Source organism: Habropoda laboriosa, unplaced genomic scaffold, assembly GCF_001263275.1.
Source record: "Habropoda laboriosa isolate 0110345459 unplaced genomic scaffold, ASM126327v1 scaffold402, whole genome shotgun sequence".
NCBI lineage: Eukaryota > Metazoa > Arthropoda > Insecta > Hymenoptera > Apidae > Habropoda > Habropoda laboriosa.
In genome coordinates, this window is record NW_017100544.1 from 320,781 (window position 1) to 338,010 (window position 17,230).

At 37.4% G+C, this 17,230-nt stretch overlaps 1 protein-coding gene across 1 annotated transcript in view; it reads left to right on the forward strand.

The window, feature by feature from the left end:
* Nucleotides 1-429: 429 nt before the first annotated feature.
* LOC108576586 overlaps nt 430-17,230 on the forward strand; it is a gene marked incomplete at its 5' end in the record, with an annotated part of 60,539 nt that continues 43,738 nt past the window's right edge. Inside the window, 2 exons of the mRNA XM_017939602.1 lie at nt 430-500; nt 7,580-7,818. Of these exons, the coding sequence (XP_017795091.1) occupies nt 430-500; nt 7,580-7,818 (310 nt within the window). The remainder of the gene's footprint in view (nt 501-7,579; nt 7,819-17,230) is intronic.

Sequence of the window (17,230 nt, forward strand, 5' to 3'; positions counted from 1 at the left end):
TTAACCGGGAACGAAGAGCTTTTTACGCACGCGGCCGGTTGGTCAGAGTCGCAGCGTTCTCTATCAGGCGGATGCAGTATCGTCGCGCTTGGCCGAGCAAATTTCATAAAACACGCGCGAGTAAGTAAGGACGCGAAATCAAATAATACTTGCTGTATTAAATGCCATGAACAAACAGCTGTAATTATTCGGCAGCCAAGCGAATACCAAATAATTATCAATGTTTCGCTGCGTTTCCCGGGCGAAAGTATCGCGCTAGCCCGGCCGGAACTAAATTAACGCGGTTGCGTGTAATAACAAACGAATTCCGCGGGATCGATCGACGAGTCGCCCCAGGACATCAGCCTCTGAATTTGAAAAAAAAAGGATGAGGGTGGGGTGAGGGAGAAGGAGGGGGGTAGAGAAAGAGAGAGAGAGAGAGAGAGAGAGAGAGAGAGAGAGAGAGAGAGAGAGAGAGAGGAGAGGGAGAAGGAGGGGGGTAGAGAAAGAGAGAGAGAGAGAGAGAGAGAGAGAGAGAGAGAGATAAAAGAAACAAAATATCAAACGAAATATAAAAATTGAACAGAGTAAAGAATATCCTTCTGTTTTCGAAATCGTTCCCCATGACTCGAGGCTGGAAGTGTTTTAACATTGGATCGGTTAATTAACGAGATCGACGATTTACGAATTCATTGATTGTATTTTTCCCGTGCTGGCCTAATTATCATGATATTCGAGTGGAGCGGAGGGACAAGGAAAAATTGGCGAAATATACCAGTCATCCAGTGTCCTCCCCACCTTCCAGTGGCAGCCACCCAATTTTAGGCTGGGTAATTAAACGGTCGTTAATTAACAAAGAAATGCGCGACCGTTTGCCCGGCTTACTTTCGGAATACGTGGTGAGAGTGGCACGCGAATGCCAATGGGAACGCGGCGAGATGAAATGTTTTCACTGGCCTATCAATTCCCGACCGGCATTGAGCAAACAGTGGCGAAAAAGGAAATAATTGAGGGGCCAAGTTGAAGCCCAGTACGGCGTTGTCGTTCGTTGGTCATCCAGCTCTGTGTGAAACTGTTTCGTTTCGAGAGTTGGAGGGTTTAAGTCTAATCTTGGTCACGATAGTTTGGTCAAGGATGAGAAACTTTGTGGAATTATTTAACACGTTTATCCCGGGGCCTATTTTCATGTGTCTGCTGATCGATCGACGTGTAATTATGTCGTAATTCTTCTGGTGGGCGTTTTGTAGAGCTGTTTTGTGACAGTAATTTTCCGCTATTTTATAGACATCACACGTTTTATAATTGTTTAATATTTTACCGATTTTTTTTATTTCTAGCTAGTCACTATAAAGATGTTTTTTTTTTAGGTACAATAAAAATATATTTTAACGAATAGAAAAAATTGAACTATATCTTTCCTTTTAAATTCATTTTATTTTTTCCAAACATTATCATTAAATTTCCATTTGTATCATCTACACTTTATTAAAATTTTGTGTATTTATATTCTTAGAAATTAAGAATAATGGCAGAACCCCGAGTTGAACGTGTTAATGTGTTACGTTGAGTATTTGGGTGGTTAAGAAACATTTTACCAAGGGTGGAACTGGTACAGATGTGAAAGAATTGAAGACTTTGCAGCAGGGAAGGAGCATATAATAGAAACAGTGTTAACAAAACATTGTTTAGACGTATGTTGAAAATATTTTATCCACTTAAAATTAACATGTTAACAGAGTATGAACATATTAACAGCACTTTATATGCAGGGTGAATTTTCAAAATTTGGAACTGCCTCCGTTATGCATCAAATAGTATAAAAATATATTTATCCCTGGTGAATAATTATATTACAAAACTATGTATTACTACCTGGAATACATTAGGAAAGATCAATTCACACAATTTCAGAAAACTTGGAATGCACCCTTAGACTTAGGACTTGAGTTTATCGAATCTGCCTGGTTCTTGCATCGATTTATTCATATTCTTCTTTTCTATTCAATGTTCCTATAACTCAATTTTAGCAAATTATTAAGCTGCCTCCTTTCTCAACAAAGTCTTCAATTGTGAAATGTGTTTTTAGAAGTATTTCGGAGTTAAATGGAGAATTGGGATATTTCGTTGAGATTTTGCGTGATTAAAAGTGTCAATTTTTTATCCCCGTGAGCTAATATTATAATGCCTGTTATTTAAATTTTTAATAACGCCATGCGTAGAAGAAATTATAGAATACCTAGTTACAATAAAGTTACATAATCTTGTAAATATTTGGACACGTTTTCTCCCTTTTTGACTTTTACTAAATTTACATTTTAACTAAAGCCTTTTTTCTTTTTACAAATACTTCTCCCATTTTTCTTCAAATTTTAATTTGACGTCCATCGATTAATCTTTCGATAATCATCAAATTAAACAAACTTCATCAATGTCTTATAAGAAGATTAATATCTAAATATATTGTAGATGATACACGAATACAACAAGGCTTCTATCTATATCGTGACGTAATCGAGACATCAGCGGTACAAGGTCTCTACAATAGAGCCTCAACAAGATTCTGAGTTATGTAACAACGAAAAATTTTGACTGCGAAACTCATTGAATGACAAAGACCAAGTATCTATGATGTAACTTGGATCATAACTATGGTTAATATCAGCTATTGACTCAGAAAGTTGTTCTATTTTCGGCACGATTTGGCATCACGGAGTCTTAGTTTATTCCATCATGAGGTAACAGGTTTTAAGAGTAAAACATGAAGCTAGGCATTTTTAGCGATTCAAATTTCTTCGTATAAGTATGACCTTTCAAAAGAATCATTACAATACATTATACAATATGTCAGACTTCGCAAAGAATAAGTATCTGCATGTAACAAAGCGTCAGCTTCACCCCATTTACACTTTTATAAAAAATATACTTATTGTCACATAATTTCTTTTTTTATGTTTCTCTAAACTCCCAAAATAACACCAAATACTAAATTAACGAAATTTAGATATTTTAGAAAGGAATCATGCCTCGGGTCCCTTTTTAAAAGAAAATTTAAACAACTGCCGCAAAACGCCACAAATATGAAAATTCTTAATCCAACACTTTTCAATAGTTTGCTATTACTTCACGGACCACTTACCTTTATAATACTCGTCGTTAATAATCATGTAAGTGTAGTTGACGCGACGTAAATTAATACATGTATAATATATAAAAAAAAATTTCTCCAGGTATAATTTCACGAAAAATTTCATAGTAAAGCTTTGTCATAGTGAAAGAAAAAAAAAATCAGAAACAATTATCGACGGTTTAAAAAAAACATAACGGAACGATGTTGAAATACCGAAAACTCGCGATGTTTGTGCGAATAACACAAGGGAACGTATGTATAAATTACCAGCGCAGAGTCAACATCGCTATCCGCTTCGAAACAATTTCCGAAATATTTCAGATTCTGGTGACAGGTGGCCAAACGTACACGCGCCTAGAGTCTAGATTTCGAGAGAGCGCGCGCGCACGACATTCTCACTATAGTGTATTGTTTGCGTACATTGTCGTGTACGTGTTACTTTGCGAGGAAAGGTGGATACGATCCCGCGTTCATCCCATTTGATGCTGGTGCGTCCGTGACGCGGAAGCTAATTAACGGCTCATCGACCAGCCGAACTTTATGCGTCTAAATGCAACGGATTAATTCGTGTATGGACAACATCGACCGTGTGCGAGACTTACAAACACCCGCTTGGTTCTCACTGTTGCTGCATTTTGATATCGTACGTTTTTTAGTTCTTTTTTTCTAGTGCATTGAGAAACTTTTAGGCAATAAATTTTTGGAGAATCGTTTTGAAAGGTTGGTACAATTGATAGATTTAGATTAATTACTTTTGTGCTTTGTAAAACTTCATTGGTGTTATTGGTAAATGTGCATAGTTGAATTTTATTTTTATATATCATTGATACATCGGGGAGTGATAGACCACTTTCTTTTAAAAGTCAAATTTCGTCTATAATTAATTGAATGAAAAGCAGAAGGTTTTGTTTATAATGTAGTATATGCAGTATATGAGCTTACAGTAATAGCGTTCAATAACACGGAAATTATAATACATTTTTTAAAAATAAGGATATAAAAAATTATAACGATGGTCCAACTATCCTATACACTGTGCGATAGTTGAACGAAAACGCACAAAAAAAAAACAGATACACACGTTAAAAACGCTTCAAATTCGATACTATGCAGTAAAATTTAATAAAATATGTGTCCGTTTTTACATATCATAAAGACGAAATTGTAAGTAAGAAAGTTTTACATCCAAGTTAAATTAAAAGGATGAAAAACTTGTATTTTATGTAAATGCAACGCGATTAGATAAACTTCTGGCGGGAAGTATAGTAATGGTCGTGAAATCTAATGGGTATTTCAAAAACTTATGTCGGTGGTCCATCTCGTACATAGGGTCCAGCACTCCCCGATTTACCCTATACTAGTTTTGAGTGCATCCTTCTCTTGATTAGACAACTCTGTGTGTCACATGTTTATATATGCAGTAGTGGTAATTTATTTTTTAAAGCATATTTTAAAAATGTAACTGTTAGTTTTACTCGTAAACCAAACAAAAACTAATCTCTTATTCTCTTGATAAACGGAGATACCGTTTCTCACACTGTTTATGTGAGTAAGGTGATAACGCACCCCTGTTAGATGAGGTCATCGGTCACCGGCTCTGCGTGCCCGGTAGAGTCAGTCCTCTCAAGACATCAATAACAGAAGGAAGTCACTTCCGATGCGTAGAGGAATAAAATATCCAAGTATTAAAAGCTGAAGCAGTTTATTTAAAACCCATTTTCCCAACAGTAACTTTTTCTACTCTTTACTCTTTATATCATCATGACTATAGTTAACTGTAAGAAATGCGAGATTTCGGCGGCGAAATGATGGCCTGGAGTTTGTCACCCAGGAAGAGAAAGCGCGCGGGTACCTGAGGGTACTGTAAACTAAGCCCTTTCCCCGGAAAGTCGAACGAGGGGGCTCCAACGGTTTTTCGGAGCAACGCGGGATACGACGCGGAGAGGACACTCTGGAAATAGCCGGCGAGCGAGACGGACACCGAAGCACTTAGCAGTCGCTTATCACTATACTTTAATACAGTTTTGGTTAATACCCTATCCTGTGTTAAATTTACTTAAGCTGTGCTGACATAACTCTAAATCATAAATAATATAAATTAAGTCCTATAAGAGTTACAAAATAAGAACACCCTGTTTTCGAAACCGAATTCTGTTGCCGAATTTATTAATGAAGAAATATTACTAAAATACTTTTCATATGTCATTGTAATATGTAGCTTCAAATAACAAACTGAAACTTGAGTTTTTAATGTAGTTCTTTATATTATAAAAACCTTCACGAGAACCTTGTCGAATATGGTTCCACTTAACCTTTTACTTCATCATTTTTTCACTGGCTATGTATATAAGCGTTACCTGTTCGTTATTTAAGCCTTTCAAGTCAATGAGCCCAAAAATGCCTTGATAAAAACCTATGAACACAATAGAAACATCTCATATTCTTAAGCAACAAAAATAATTGTTGTGACCATCGAAGTCCATGTATGTAAACTGCTGTTCACAGGTATTCAGTCTTATAATATTAACATTAATTTGGTTTTGTTGTATCATGACCATAATCTGTGACATGAGGCTCATTCTGTTTTACCTGTACAACAATGCAAAGAGCTCATAACCATCCATCTAAGCTTCACAAAAACCCAATAGAGACATTCGTCGTCGTAGCGTAACTTCCAACCGAAAACACAACGAAGCTGGAAATGGCAGCGTTCCTGACCTCTCGTTGCCTCTGTATATATTTCGGCTGGTAGAAGCCGCAGGCCCTCTAGACTTGACCCAGTCTCCGTTCAAATAGGAGCGAGAGAGAGATACCGGGCAAAGTTGGCGGCGATTCAGGGGATGCCAGTGCAAAGTTTCCCTCGGACAAGCGAGACAAGAGTAGAAATGAAAGAGAGGGGGGAGAGAGAGAGAGATGCCTTGAAGGGGACAAACGAGTGAGGGGCAAAGTTCTGCTGCCACGTCGCTGCGATTACGCGAACCACAGGCCCGTACGTAGCTATTGCGTTATTCACGACAGATTCGTGCACACGCGAGTGATTTCGAGGCCGGTCAAGCTACTTTATCGGAGAGGTGGAGCACGCTGGGGCTAGGAAAGTCTGCAGCTAATTAATTTCAGCTTTGTGTATACCATTGTCGTTAAACATTTCCTCTGTCGGACAGGTCGGTGATTGCCCCCCCACCCGATCCGTGAAATATTCAAAATTACGAAATCGTTAGGGTTACTGTGTACACAGGGTGCGCGCGCGAGTCCGTCTGTAATCGCGGCCGATCGATTCATCTCGCTAACATGCCGATAGAATTGAATTAATCAATCGGGAGAAAGAGAAACGCAGAGGCAGAGATGTTTGAGATGATCGAATACCTCGAATTACGTTTTTCTGAGTTGAAAGCATTCGATTATTCGAGTAACACTACGAGCAGTTCGTGTATTCGAACCTGCTTGAACAGATTCAAACTACTCGAATGATGCTGAGAACTTCAAAATTTTACTCGATTTGTCCTCAACCCTTTTAATCTCCTGTCATGGGATTCATGGGCGAAGAATTTTTAATATCTGAAAACATGTGGTGACTAGAAATCTTTTAATATAACCTTACATTATCCTGTGCCATTTCTAACAATTCATGGGTATCTTATGCCAGAAGCAAGAAGGCCAAAAGAAAAACATTGTTTGAATCTTATAATTTCTAACATCAATCACGAAGTTTCGTTGATATTGCATATGGTCGTTCTAATGGTAAAGTTGCGAAACTCCAAAAAGTGAATATTTCAGGAAAGAAGAAAATCACTTTGCGAATTAATACGTTCACTACCAACGTTACACACGTGTGACGCGTCAATTCTTACGATAGATCGGTATTATCTACATGTAATACATCATACAAAATGCACAGTTTGCATATTTAACCGTTTGAGTGCCACGGATTATTGCAGAAATCTGAGCGAAAAATGCGAAGCGGCGCGATCGCACTTCTTTTATTTGATGTCGAAAAAAGTTAAAAATTTTGTTTTAGACATTTTCACTGAATACAACTGTTTGGAAATAACACAAAACAAAGGCAAAATTGATTACGTACAGGGTTTTTGTTCAATATTTTATAAAAAGAATAGACAGATTCCAAAAATGTATCGCATGATCGCATTGCGATGGCATTCAAATGGTTAATACATACATATTAGGTGTACCTAAGTATTATGCAGACATACATACGTCGTATTCTGTAAAACTGATAAAAATATAGATATTAAGAACGTAAGCAAACATAATGCGAAGGACATGGGTCGATACTAAAATAGAACCGTGGTAGCGAACCTGTTAATGTAAAATCACCTTTACATTAATTTTATCTACCAATTAAAGAATAAGTGTATAAATAACGTAGTTGATGGATAAAATTTTCGATCTTTTTTTCTACTCGATTCTGCACCTTAATATGTTTGTCCTGTAAAATGAATGAATAAATCAATCAATCAATTCTTCAAACGGCGTTTCTCGCGTTTCAGAAGGTGTGCGGGACACAGGGGGTGGCAAAGTATCGAAGAGGGCGAAACCCGTGGACCCGGACGCGGAAAGCAGTCGCGACAACGAGGACTACTACTACGAGGACGTGGACGAAAGGAACAATCCGACGAATGAGGCACCGGCTGTGCCTCCTGGATTCCTCAGCCCGTCTGTGCGAGAGTATCTCGATCTTGGTAAATCGATACCTGGTACGTAAACAAGTTCATCTCGAGAAACGTTGCTCCTTTCACGATGGTGGAAGCTGTTGCTTCGCCATACCCTCTACGATCTTTCTTCACGTGTCTAGGAATTTTCTTTTCAACTGTTCTCTTTCTGTCCTCCTTGGCCTGCTTTTCTTTTTCTTCTCGGCCTTTGTACGTTCTTACGAATTCTCACAAGGGGCAGAAGTTCCTTTGGAAACGCGAGTAGACGCGCGAAAGCAAAGAAGAGCTTTCGAGACAATTGCCTCGAAGGATTTGACGTTACAGTGTGTTTCATAAAGCGAAGGCGAGAGATGAGACAGTGGAGCGTGGTTAGCAAGTGTTTTGGAAGTTTGATTTAGTCAATTGTACAGGGTGTATAAAAAGGTTAGACCAAAGGTAAAGACCACCACAGTGTGATTCTACACCTTTGGGTCGGTGGACATTTGCAAAAAAAAAATACGTGCACAATTATTGAAATTCAACATTATTTTAATATCCGTCATTTTAAGCGCCTGTAATTTTTCACTGTTACAATTATTACCTTTTCCAACTTCTTTTTTCGAAAAATTAATAATAAAAGGATTTCCAAAAATTACTTTATGTTGCGTCGCAAACGCAATCGTTAAGAGTTTGACTTTATGACACGGATGACCAGGCCTTCTAATTTAAATTCTCATGTGTTTACTTTTCTTTTCAAAACGATGTCGAGGGCCAGAAAGTGTTTTATGGACGCAGAAACTCGAGGCTTCTGCGTGCCATACGCCCTCTTGGTGCCAGTACATTTCCTTCAATGGCAATTGACGTGTCGTAAAGCCACTACACACGCGCAGACACGCACACAAATTTCAGTCCCGTTAAGACTGGCCATCTCTTGGGCCTCACACCCCCGCCATGACGGCATACCACCACCCTGTCGATTGGCGAAATCCAGGGCTCATGGAGGACAGCCCAAGACGAAGAAGAGCTTCCATTCGTCATCATAAGACACCCCCACACTACACAGTTTAGTATAAGTAGTAAGAAAATCCAACGTGTCGTAATGTCCGTAAAATATTTCAAAAGGTTAAAATACACATAGTCTAGATCGGTCGACTAGAGCAGTTCACACCCAAGTTCACATTTATATTGTTTATTCGTACCAATCATTCAACTGACACAAAATTAAGTTAGCGTGTGAGAGACGAGGTATACTATTATAAAAAAAATAAAAATTAGATTCGCGTCACACTTTATTTTAAAAAGTAGGAGCCTAGGTACATATAATGAGAAAAAGTAGGAAACGCACGAAGTGCAAACAAACAATTTATTCTAAAACTACACAATGGATGCATAGAATATCTTTTTTAATTTTTGAGTAAGTATTACATATACAGGGTGAGTCTAGTAAACGGGCTGGATTATAAATCTGTTCCTATTTGTTGGATTATGACACGGACACGAGGAAGAGGCTGCTTTTGAGTTATTATTAGCATACATCTCGAGTAGAAAAATTATCCTGGCGAGAAAAAGTTTGGTTTACAGCCCTAGACTTTAGAAAGTCACTTCTCTCGTCCTCAATAGCCAAGTGCCTTGCCATAACAAAGGGCCTTCCAAAGGGTAGACACAAAACAGTTGGAACGGTCAAGATATCGACGAAGTCGAACCTAGCAGAAGTTCCCCGTTGTTGCCAGACATCGCCACCCCCTTTCCAAGGTAATGCGTGTTGAGGGCGCAACTGAAGGGTGTTGCGATGTCACTGAAGCTTTGGATTTTTGGAATTTCCAAAATATCCAATCAGCGTGCAGTTAGAAGAAGGAAAGGGCGACTTGGAAGGAGCGTCGCTTCCTTCGACAGAACAGAGTAATAGTCAGTCAGAACATAGTCAGTGCTCAACAGTAACAGTCCTAGTTGAGAGTTTAACAGAACAGAGTCAGAATAAGAGTACATAGATCAGAACAGAGTTCAATATTTCCACAGTGACAGCCACTGTCAGAACATAATAGCAGTCAGGCTAGATTCGAGGCCTGTGTAATTGGTTTACATCTAAATAAAGTACAATAGGCACAAATCGTGCTGTTAGTTTCTCAAAACTGTAGATTTAGGTGGTTCTTCGAGGAGAGCATATAGACGGGACAGAAGGGTGCAATAATCCTGGGACGGCACGGTAAGCAGTACTGCTCAAGTCCCCAACACTATTGAAGATAGAAAAAAATTGTAGAGGAAAATTTTGCATTGTTTAACAAGCTCTATCATCACGTTGTGCGATTTGTTACAGAAGTGCATCGATGCAGATACAAAGTGCAATTGCACTTGTTTTTTAAATGAAACCCTACGATTTTTTTTTTTATTCATTCTGAATAATTTAACTTTCTTTTTAACATCTACCACAAATACTCAAACGTGCCACCATTACATTCTAAACATTTTCTCACGCGTTTGTTTACATTTTTCATTAGAACATTGCACAGGACAGTTTTTCCACCTTGTTACATTTTTCATTAGAACACACATTTTAACGGACGGAGAAGTATAAAGGGATTTTAGAACAGTTAGAATCTGATAATTACTGAAATATAAGTGACATTACATACAAAGATACGGGGGACCTTGCTCTTGCAGATACATACGGAATACATGCGTGACAATGTTCAACATACGTGATATCCTTACATAATATACTTACTTCAAAGCCACTGAACAGCACTTGAGCATATGTATCTACGTGTGATACTTGTAATTGAACTTTGAACATTGGACTTTGTATAACTTATTGTTAGAAATTAGAACTTATTTTTAGTACAATTTTTAACGTTAAGTGTAAATTGATGTAATAAAGTGTAAATTATTTGCTAAATAATCAGGCTTCACGTATTGTGTGGGAGCCAATATTACCATTTAAAAATCATCTGAATCGCTTTGGATCGTGTCAACAAAATTATAAGCTCTAAAGATCAGCTACTATTAACAAGAAACATCATCTGTGCCAAGGATTACTAAATAATTCATCGAATCAACCAAACAATGCAATCTCTAAGCAGATTTCTTTTCTGAAAATCTAATATCTAACGGCACGGTGAAAAAAGGATAAGTAAAAACATCACGGAGAATTGCGGAGTACCCTGGAAATTGGTTGTTCACGAGAAACGTCATATTTAAATTCGTTTCTTCCGGTCCCTTCTTTCTACGGACGGAAATACTAGCAAGTTCCGGATCTTTCGACAAGTTCCTACGGGTTTAAGCGGCCGCTTTATGCGATTGCGGAGATGCGAAACGAAAGGCAAGAAATAAATACATAGACAGTTATTGTTCGTCGAGGTATACCGCGTACTGTCTCGCTCCTCTTCAACCGGAAACCGTTTTTATTCCCGACCTCCGAGCGTCTCGGAATCGCGTTTAAGGGCGTTTATTAACCTCAGCACGGCTTGTCGTTCGATCTTTTTCTTTTTCCACCTTTTTCAAATCGACTAGAAACATTTGCGAGGACTTTTATTTCGATTCAGAAAAAATTGTGCTTAATATACAGGGTGTTCTGTAATTAATGACACCTAACCGTGAATTGAGTGATTCTACATGAAAAAATGAACCGAAAATATAGCAGAGTAAAATTTTTTTTAAAACGCTTAGTTTTGATACAAACAGCGATATGATCACATTTCGTAAGGAAATAGTCTAAGCAGATGATGTATATATGTATCTCCTGCAGCTAAAAGATTGTACAGGCTTTCGTAGTATTATCAGACCACGATTGCCTGATTCAAAGAGCAAGGATTAGTATGCGTTAATAAAGACGTCACTTTAAACAATTCGTTCAGTAATGTAAATTGAAATTAAGGAAATCGTTAATAAATGTATTATTATCAGTCCTGATCATAACATTGGAATCATTTATTAGTACGAGCATAAGGCCGAGAGATTAAATACACGTGTATACGACAAATATTTAAATTCAATTTTCTCAAACACTGAACTTCTTGTGAAAAAATTTTATTCAATATTTTCGGTTCATTTCTTCGTGTGGAACCACCCCCTTCGCGGTTATACCACCTCTTACAGAATACTCTGTATAAGATGGTGTAATAACACGATCATAAATCTTGTGCGATTATTTTTTATTCTATGTGTATATTGGACGTATGCCGGTTGAATGATAATAGATAATAACATATACACAATAATAATATACCATACTTTAATCACACTTTCTGTTTTTCAGAATATTATAATAATAATGGCCTTCACATTACTAACAAATTTTTACAAAATGTTCTTTCTCTTCTTCAGAGTAAAAAACAAAATGCCAAGAAATAGCTAAACAGTATCGAACGATCGCGTTGTTAATACTGAACGTGCGAAATCCAAGTAATGACAGTCTTGCTCCGGGATTCTTTGAAGCTTTTTCACTGACCTAGCGTAACGCAGAGCTCCCCTTCGACTTTTCTTGTAGCCCTTTGCGCGCGCGCATACACACACACACACGCTCGTTCCTCCCTTGATGATCGATCGATTGTGAAATATTTTCCAACCAGCACGTCCCGGTGGAAAATTCCTATAATGTAGTTTGCTGCTACGAAGGGTTGCCTTCAACCTCTCCCTCCTCTCTACAGGACACACAGACATCGTACACGTGCGACTATTTTACAGCGAACGAACGAGGAAAGGAGTAAGAGAGCGAACAGACTGGCGTGGAATGGATTTATGCGAACACGCGTGTAACGGGCGATTATAAAATTTACGCGGTAAATTAAATGTTATTCAGCGGAAGAGACACGCCGTTCTTCTGGCGCGCAGCTGATACCGACCAAGTTAAAGTGTGCACGCAAAGATAGCAGCTGTGAATGGGGTTAACTCATTCACCACCTAAAGGTATATTTTGCAAGGTCGTTCAAACGTCGAGACGGTGCACAGTCGAATAGCAATTCCGGGATAGAAAATGGATGAAAAATGTGCAATTATGTGTTAACGACAACGTACTTTTAAGGATCGTCGAAGGCAATTAGCCCGCCGCTACTTCGCTTTCGTACGATTTATGGTCCGTACACACTTAGACTGTGTGTGACCAGAGAGAGTGTTTATGAAAGGAGACAACCCAGACGACAAACAATTGCTAGTGACTTGAAGTCACGTAGCTATCGACGTTGCGTTACTTTAAGAATGAATATTGTTCCTAAGAAGATCTGGTCACGGAATAGGGAAGATGAAGATCTTCTGGTAAGAGGACTGTGAGGAACAGCACAACAGCTACCCCAGAACTTCGGAACAGGATGAATGAAATAGTAAATTGGCCATCCGTATTATTGTTTAAACAATCCACTAAATATAGCTAACATATGCGCACCATTCTTAATTTCACTAGTGTTTAACCTTCTATAACACGATTTTTCAATTACCTGAAAATTACAATTGATTATGATTTTAAGATTTGATTGGAGAAGCAAGAATTAATATCTACTATTTATAAAGGAATTGGCTTGTAACAATGTACAACAATATAATACAATAATATATCAACAAGTAAATACAATGAGACTTATAATACATAGATAAGTGAATACGTAACATTTAAGTCACATGATATTATAAGAGCGTTAAGATTTATTCAGTGTCGCGAATTATTTTGATAAAGTGGCTGATTTTGAAAGGGCTACGAAACATGTAAAATCTTTGATTGGAAATGAAATGAAGTTGCTTATTGGAATAAGCAACACTGTGAATAAATAGATGGACAAACGCTCATGAGCGCGGTATTGTAGGAAGTAGATAATTTTGAGAGTTGATTCCATATTGCGGAGAAAATAATTAGCTATGACTATGTTTTTGAATAAAATTTTATTCTCGACATGAAAATTGTATGGTATATGGAGTTTCTGATTTCGAATTAGCTTTTGGGAGAAAGGTAATAGTAATGGTAAGGTACTATGGTTTTGGTAAAAATAATGAATTACTTTTATAGTAATGTAATGTTTTTGGTTATTAAACTGTGTTGGATGAAAAATATTAAGATTTAAATATTATCGCCCTAATCTGTTTGTATAAAGTACATAAAGCATGGTAAACGAAATTCTATTTGAGATAAAGCAACGAAATTCTCTTTATAGGTATATCTTTTTCACGCATTTGCAAAATTTAGGGTCCATACATTTTTCTAGCTTCGATGTTGTCGATTGGAACCTCGATAATAAAACAACTTAGTTACACAAACATGCGTTAGACACAACAGTTACTGCAATTAAATATAATTTCAGTCTAATCCGTCACATTTTTGATGTTACTTTTCTTTCCATAAGACATTCAAGTGTTTTTTTCTTGATGTACCATTTTATACACTTTTTTTTTACTTTATCACTGTTCCATCCCAAAGACGCAGGTCCGCGTGGTTATTAGCCACGGTTGAGTAAATCGTTCTATGATCTCCTTGCCTCTAACTTGTAACCTGGACACCACTTGCATTAGGCCCAAACGAAGGAACTACCCGGTCATGAAAAGTAATGTTTTCGGGCATCAACATTTTTAATAACAATTTCCTAGAACTAGAAGGAACCGCATCTGACACACGAAAGAATACACACCAGTAGGAAAGCTCGACACCCACCAATTACACACAGCGACTGACCAATAACAAGCGAATATTGTTAATAAAACCGCAAACACAGAGATTTTTCAATAAAATACGATTTTAATTGAATTTTTGTAACAGCAGATAAGGGAAGATTGGTAACCCAAAAATTCAAAAAAATTTGGAACTTTGCAGGAATGTAGTTTCGTTGACACTAATAACGAAACTATTTTTTGTTTTGATAGTGAAACAGTTCTAAGGATGAAAACACACCCTCAAAAAAGGGGTGAGTTTTCATATAATCGTGAATATTCACGAAACCGTCCAAGAAATGGAAAGAAAGTTAAATTCAGAGTTGTGCGGTTTTTGATGTCCTACATTGTGGTAGTAAAGAATTTTCGAAAAACATTTCTTTTAAAAAAAAGTAAGAGTGGTAGAGGTAAATTAAAAAAAAAGAAAAATTGTAATGTTCTTCAAATATTCTTTACCACCACAATGTAGAACATTAAAAACCGCACAACATTAAATTTAACTATCTTTCCATTTCTTGTACGGTTTCGTAAATATTCACGATAATATGAAAAGTTACAATTTTTTTCAGAAGGTGTTTTAACCCCTGGGACCGTTTCATTCTCGAAACAAAAAATTAGTTTCTTTATTAGCACCAACGGAACTACATTTCTGCAATGTTTCAAATTTTTTTGAATTTTTGGGTTACTGAACTTTCCTTGTTAGTACAACACAACGTTCTATAAAACGCGACTAGTAGCACAATACGAGTAAAATACAATTGTAGAATAACATGTCAATCTACAACGCGATATCACGAACTCTTATATTTCAACTAGACTTGGTGATTCATATTATAAAAGCCAGTGCCTTGGTACATCGCATCGTCGCGAACGGAATTTTGACTCCGTGAAATTAATATAAGAATTGTGGTGTACGGGACGTAATAATTACTTTGTTCTTTGCATTCTTCTATTATCATATTATTATTATCATTACTGATTTGCATATTCATTTTATTTTTTCCTACCATTATCGATACTTTTTTTATTTAGTACTATTTTTTTCTTATTTTCTTGATGTTATCATTTTCATCTTCAACGCTATCGTTATTGTTCTTTAAATTTTAACTTATCAAACTTTCATTGTTACTGTTCTCCTTACTTTCTTTGATTTATCGTATTTAGGTATTTCTTTTCCTCTCTTCTGCTTGTAATATACCTATATTATGCACTATAACGAGTTTGTACACCTAAACGAATAACTTTGTGCTTCCTTAATAGCAGAAAAAAATCTTGCCGTGAGCAATATTTAATCGAATATTTTCAAACGGATGCCTTTTTAATTCAATTATCACTCTCGCCACTTAAGCTGCCTTTTCCCCCATGAACAATAAATTAACACTGGAATATCCCATTATTCCGTACTGAAAGCAGTTCAATTGGTCGTAATTATTTTTCTCCACGATCCGATTAACGGCGTGTCCCAAGACAGACTTAAGCGTTTCGACGATTCGCTTGACCGCGTAGCAAGTCCCGCGTTACGTCGATTATCGATCACGGATTCTAGAACAATGGGGACGTTTCAGCGTGTTGTCAGTTTCACCGCAAATCGGCACACCGTCCTCCGGAACACGTAACAGCCATTATGTCACGGCGGATGTTATCGTGGATGCCGTTTTCCGTAATTCCTGCGTCGAAGAAAACTGATTCTAACGGTGAATCTGATATCATTTGTACTCTTTTATGCATATAATGCGTGTATGCACATGTTTCTCAATGGAAAGAAGTGTACTCTAATTAACCTTGAGATAATAATAAATTGGAAACATAAGTATAGTTGGGGCCACGATATAGCGAGGTCGTAAATTAAACTCTCAAAAATCGGCATCGATTGATGTTGCGGCACTCAAGGCCGTGTGTTGCAGTCTGTTTGAGGGTTCCAACAATAAACGAATGGTAGCATATGATTTGGTACTTCAAGTAGAAAATGGTATTTCATTTACAAATGGAAAATATGTTAATATTAAAGCTACACAATCCTTTTGCATTTTCTATCTGTATATAACACGAGCAGGTAAATGAAGATGTTAAAGACCTCGATAAGACCTTTACCTGTAACCGTACTTCCAAAAGCGGCTTCCCCCAGAGGGAGAAACCCTAATTTCTCCTAGCTGCATGCAGTTTTCAGTAAATATATTAGAATCAGTTCACTTTCGCTGGATACAAGAATTCTTCGTACGGTCCTGACAATGGTTTCAAGTACTTATCTGCTCGTATCTCTGTCAATTTTCGGGTCCCGGCAGCTAAAACATGTTTACTTTGACGTCTGACCGATTTTACGACCTCGCTATATCGTGGCCCCAACTATACACACTACACTATTTCCAATTTTCTTCTCGACGGATGCTAATCGAATCAGAATTTCATACACTAATACGTACAATTCATCGAATCCTCCACTGATAACGTACACACATTCTATTTTATCGTTAGGATCGAGTGAAACGAAATAAACGGTACAGAAAGTTAACTGGGAGTCCATTAGACTCGTCACTCTCGTGTCGTTTCCAACAGGATTCCGAAGAAAGTGGAACAATCAAGAGGAAAACTCAATTTAGTCGCAACCACAGGATATCAAGCATCCAGATCGACCTTTTTCCCTGCATCTCCAGCGATGTGCTTCCTGTGCACAGCCACTTAAACCTTCTTTCTCGAGTCCCCAATTAACCTTCCTCTCTGTAGGGTGTCCACCACTTTTACGCAACTTTCCCAAACGAATTAGTCGCTTCGATACAATCTCGTCGAGTTTACGTTGTCGAAGGGAAATCCTGTAACTGTATTTTCTATACTTTGCCTTCTCTCTTTTCTTTTTTTT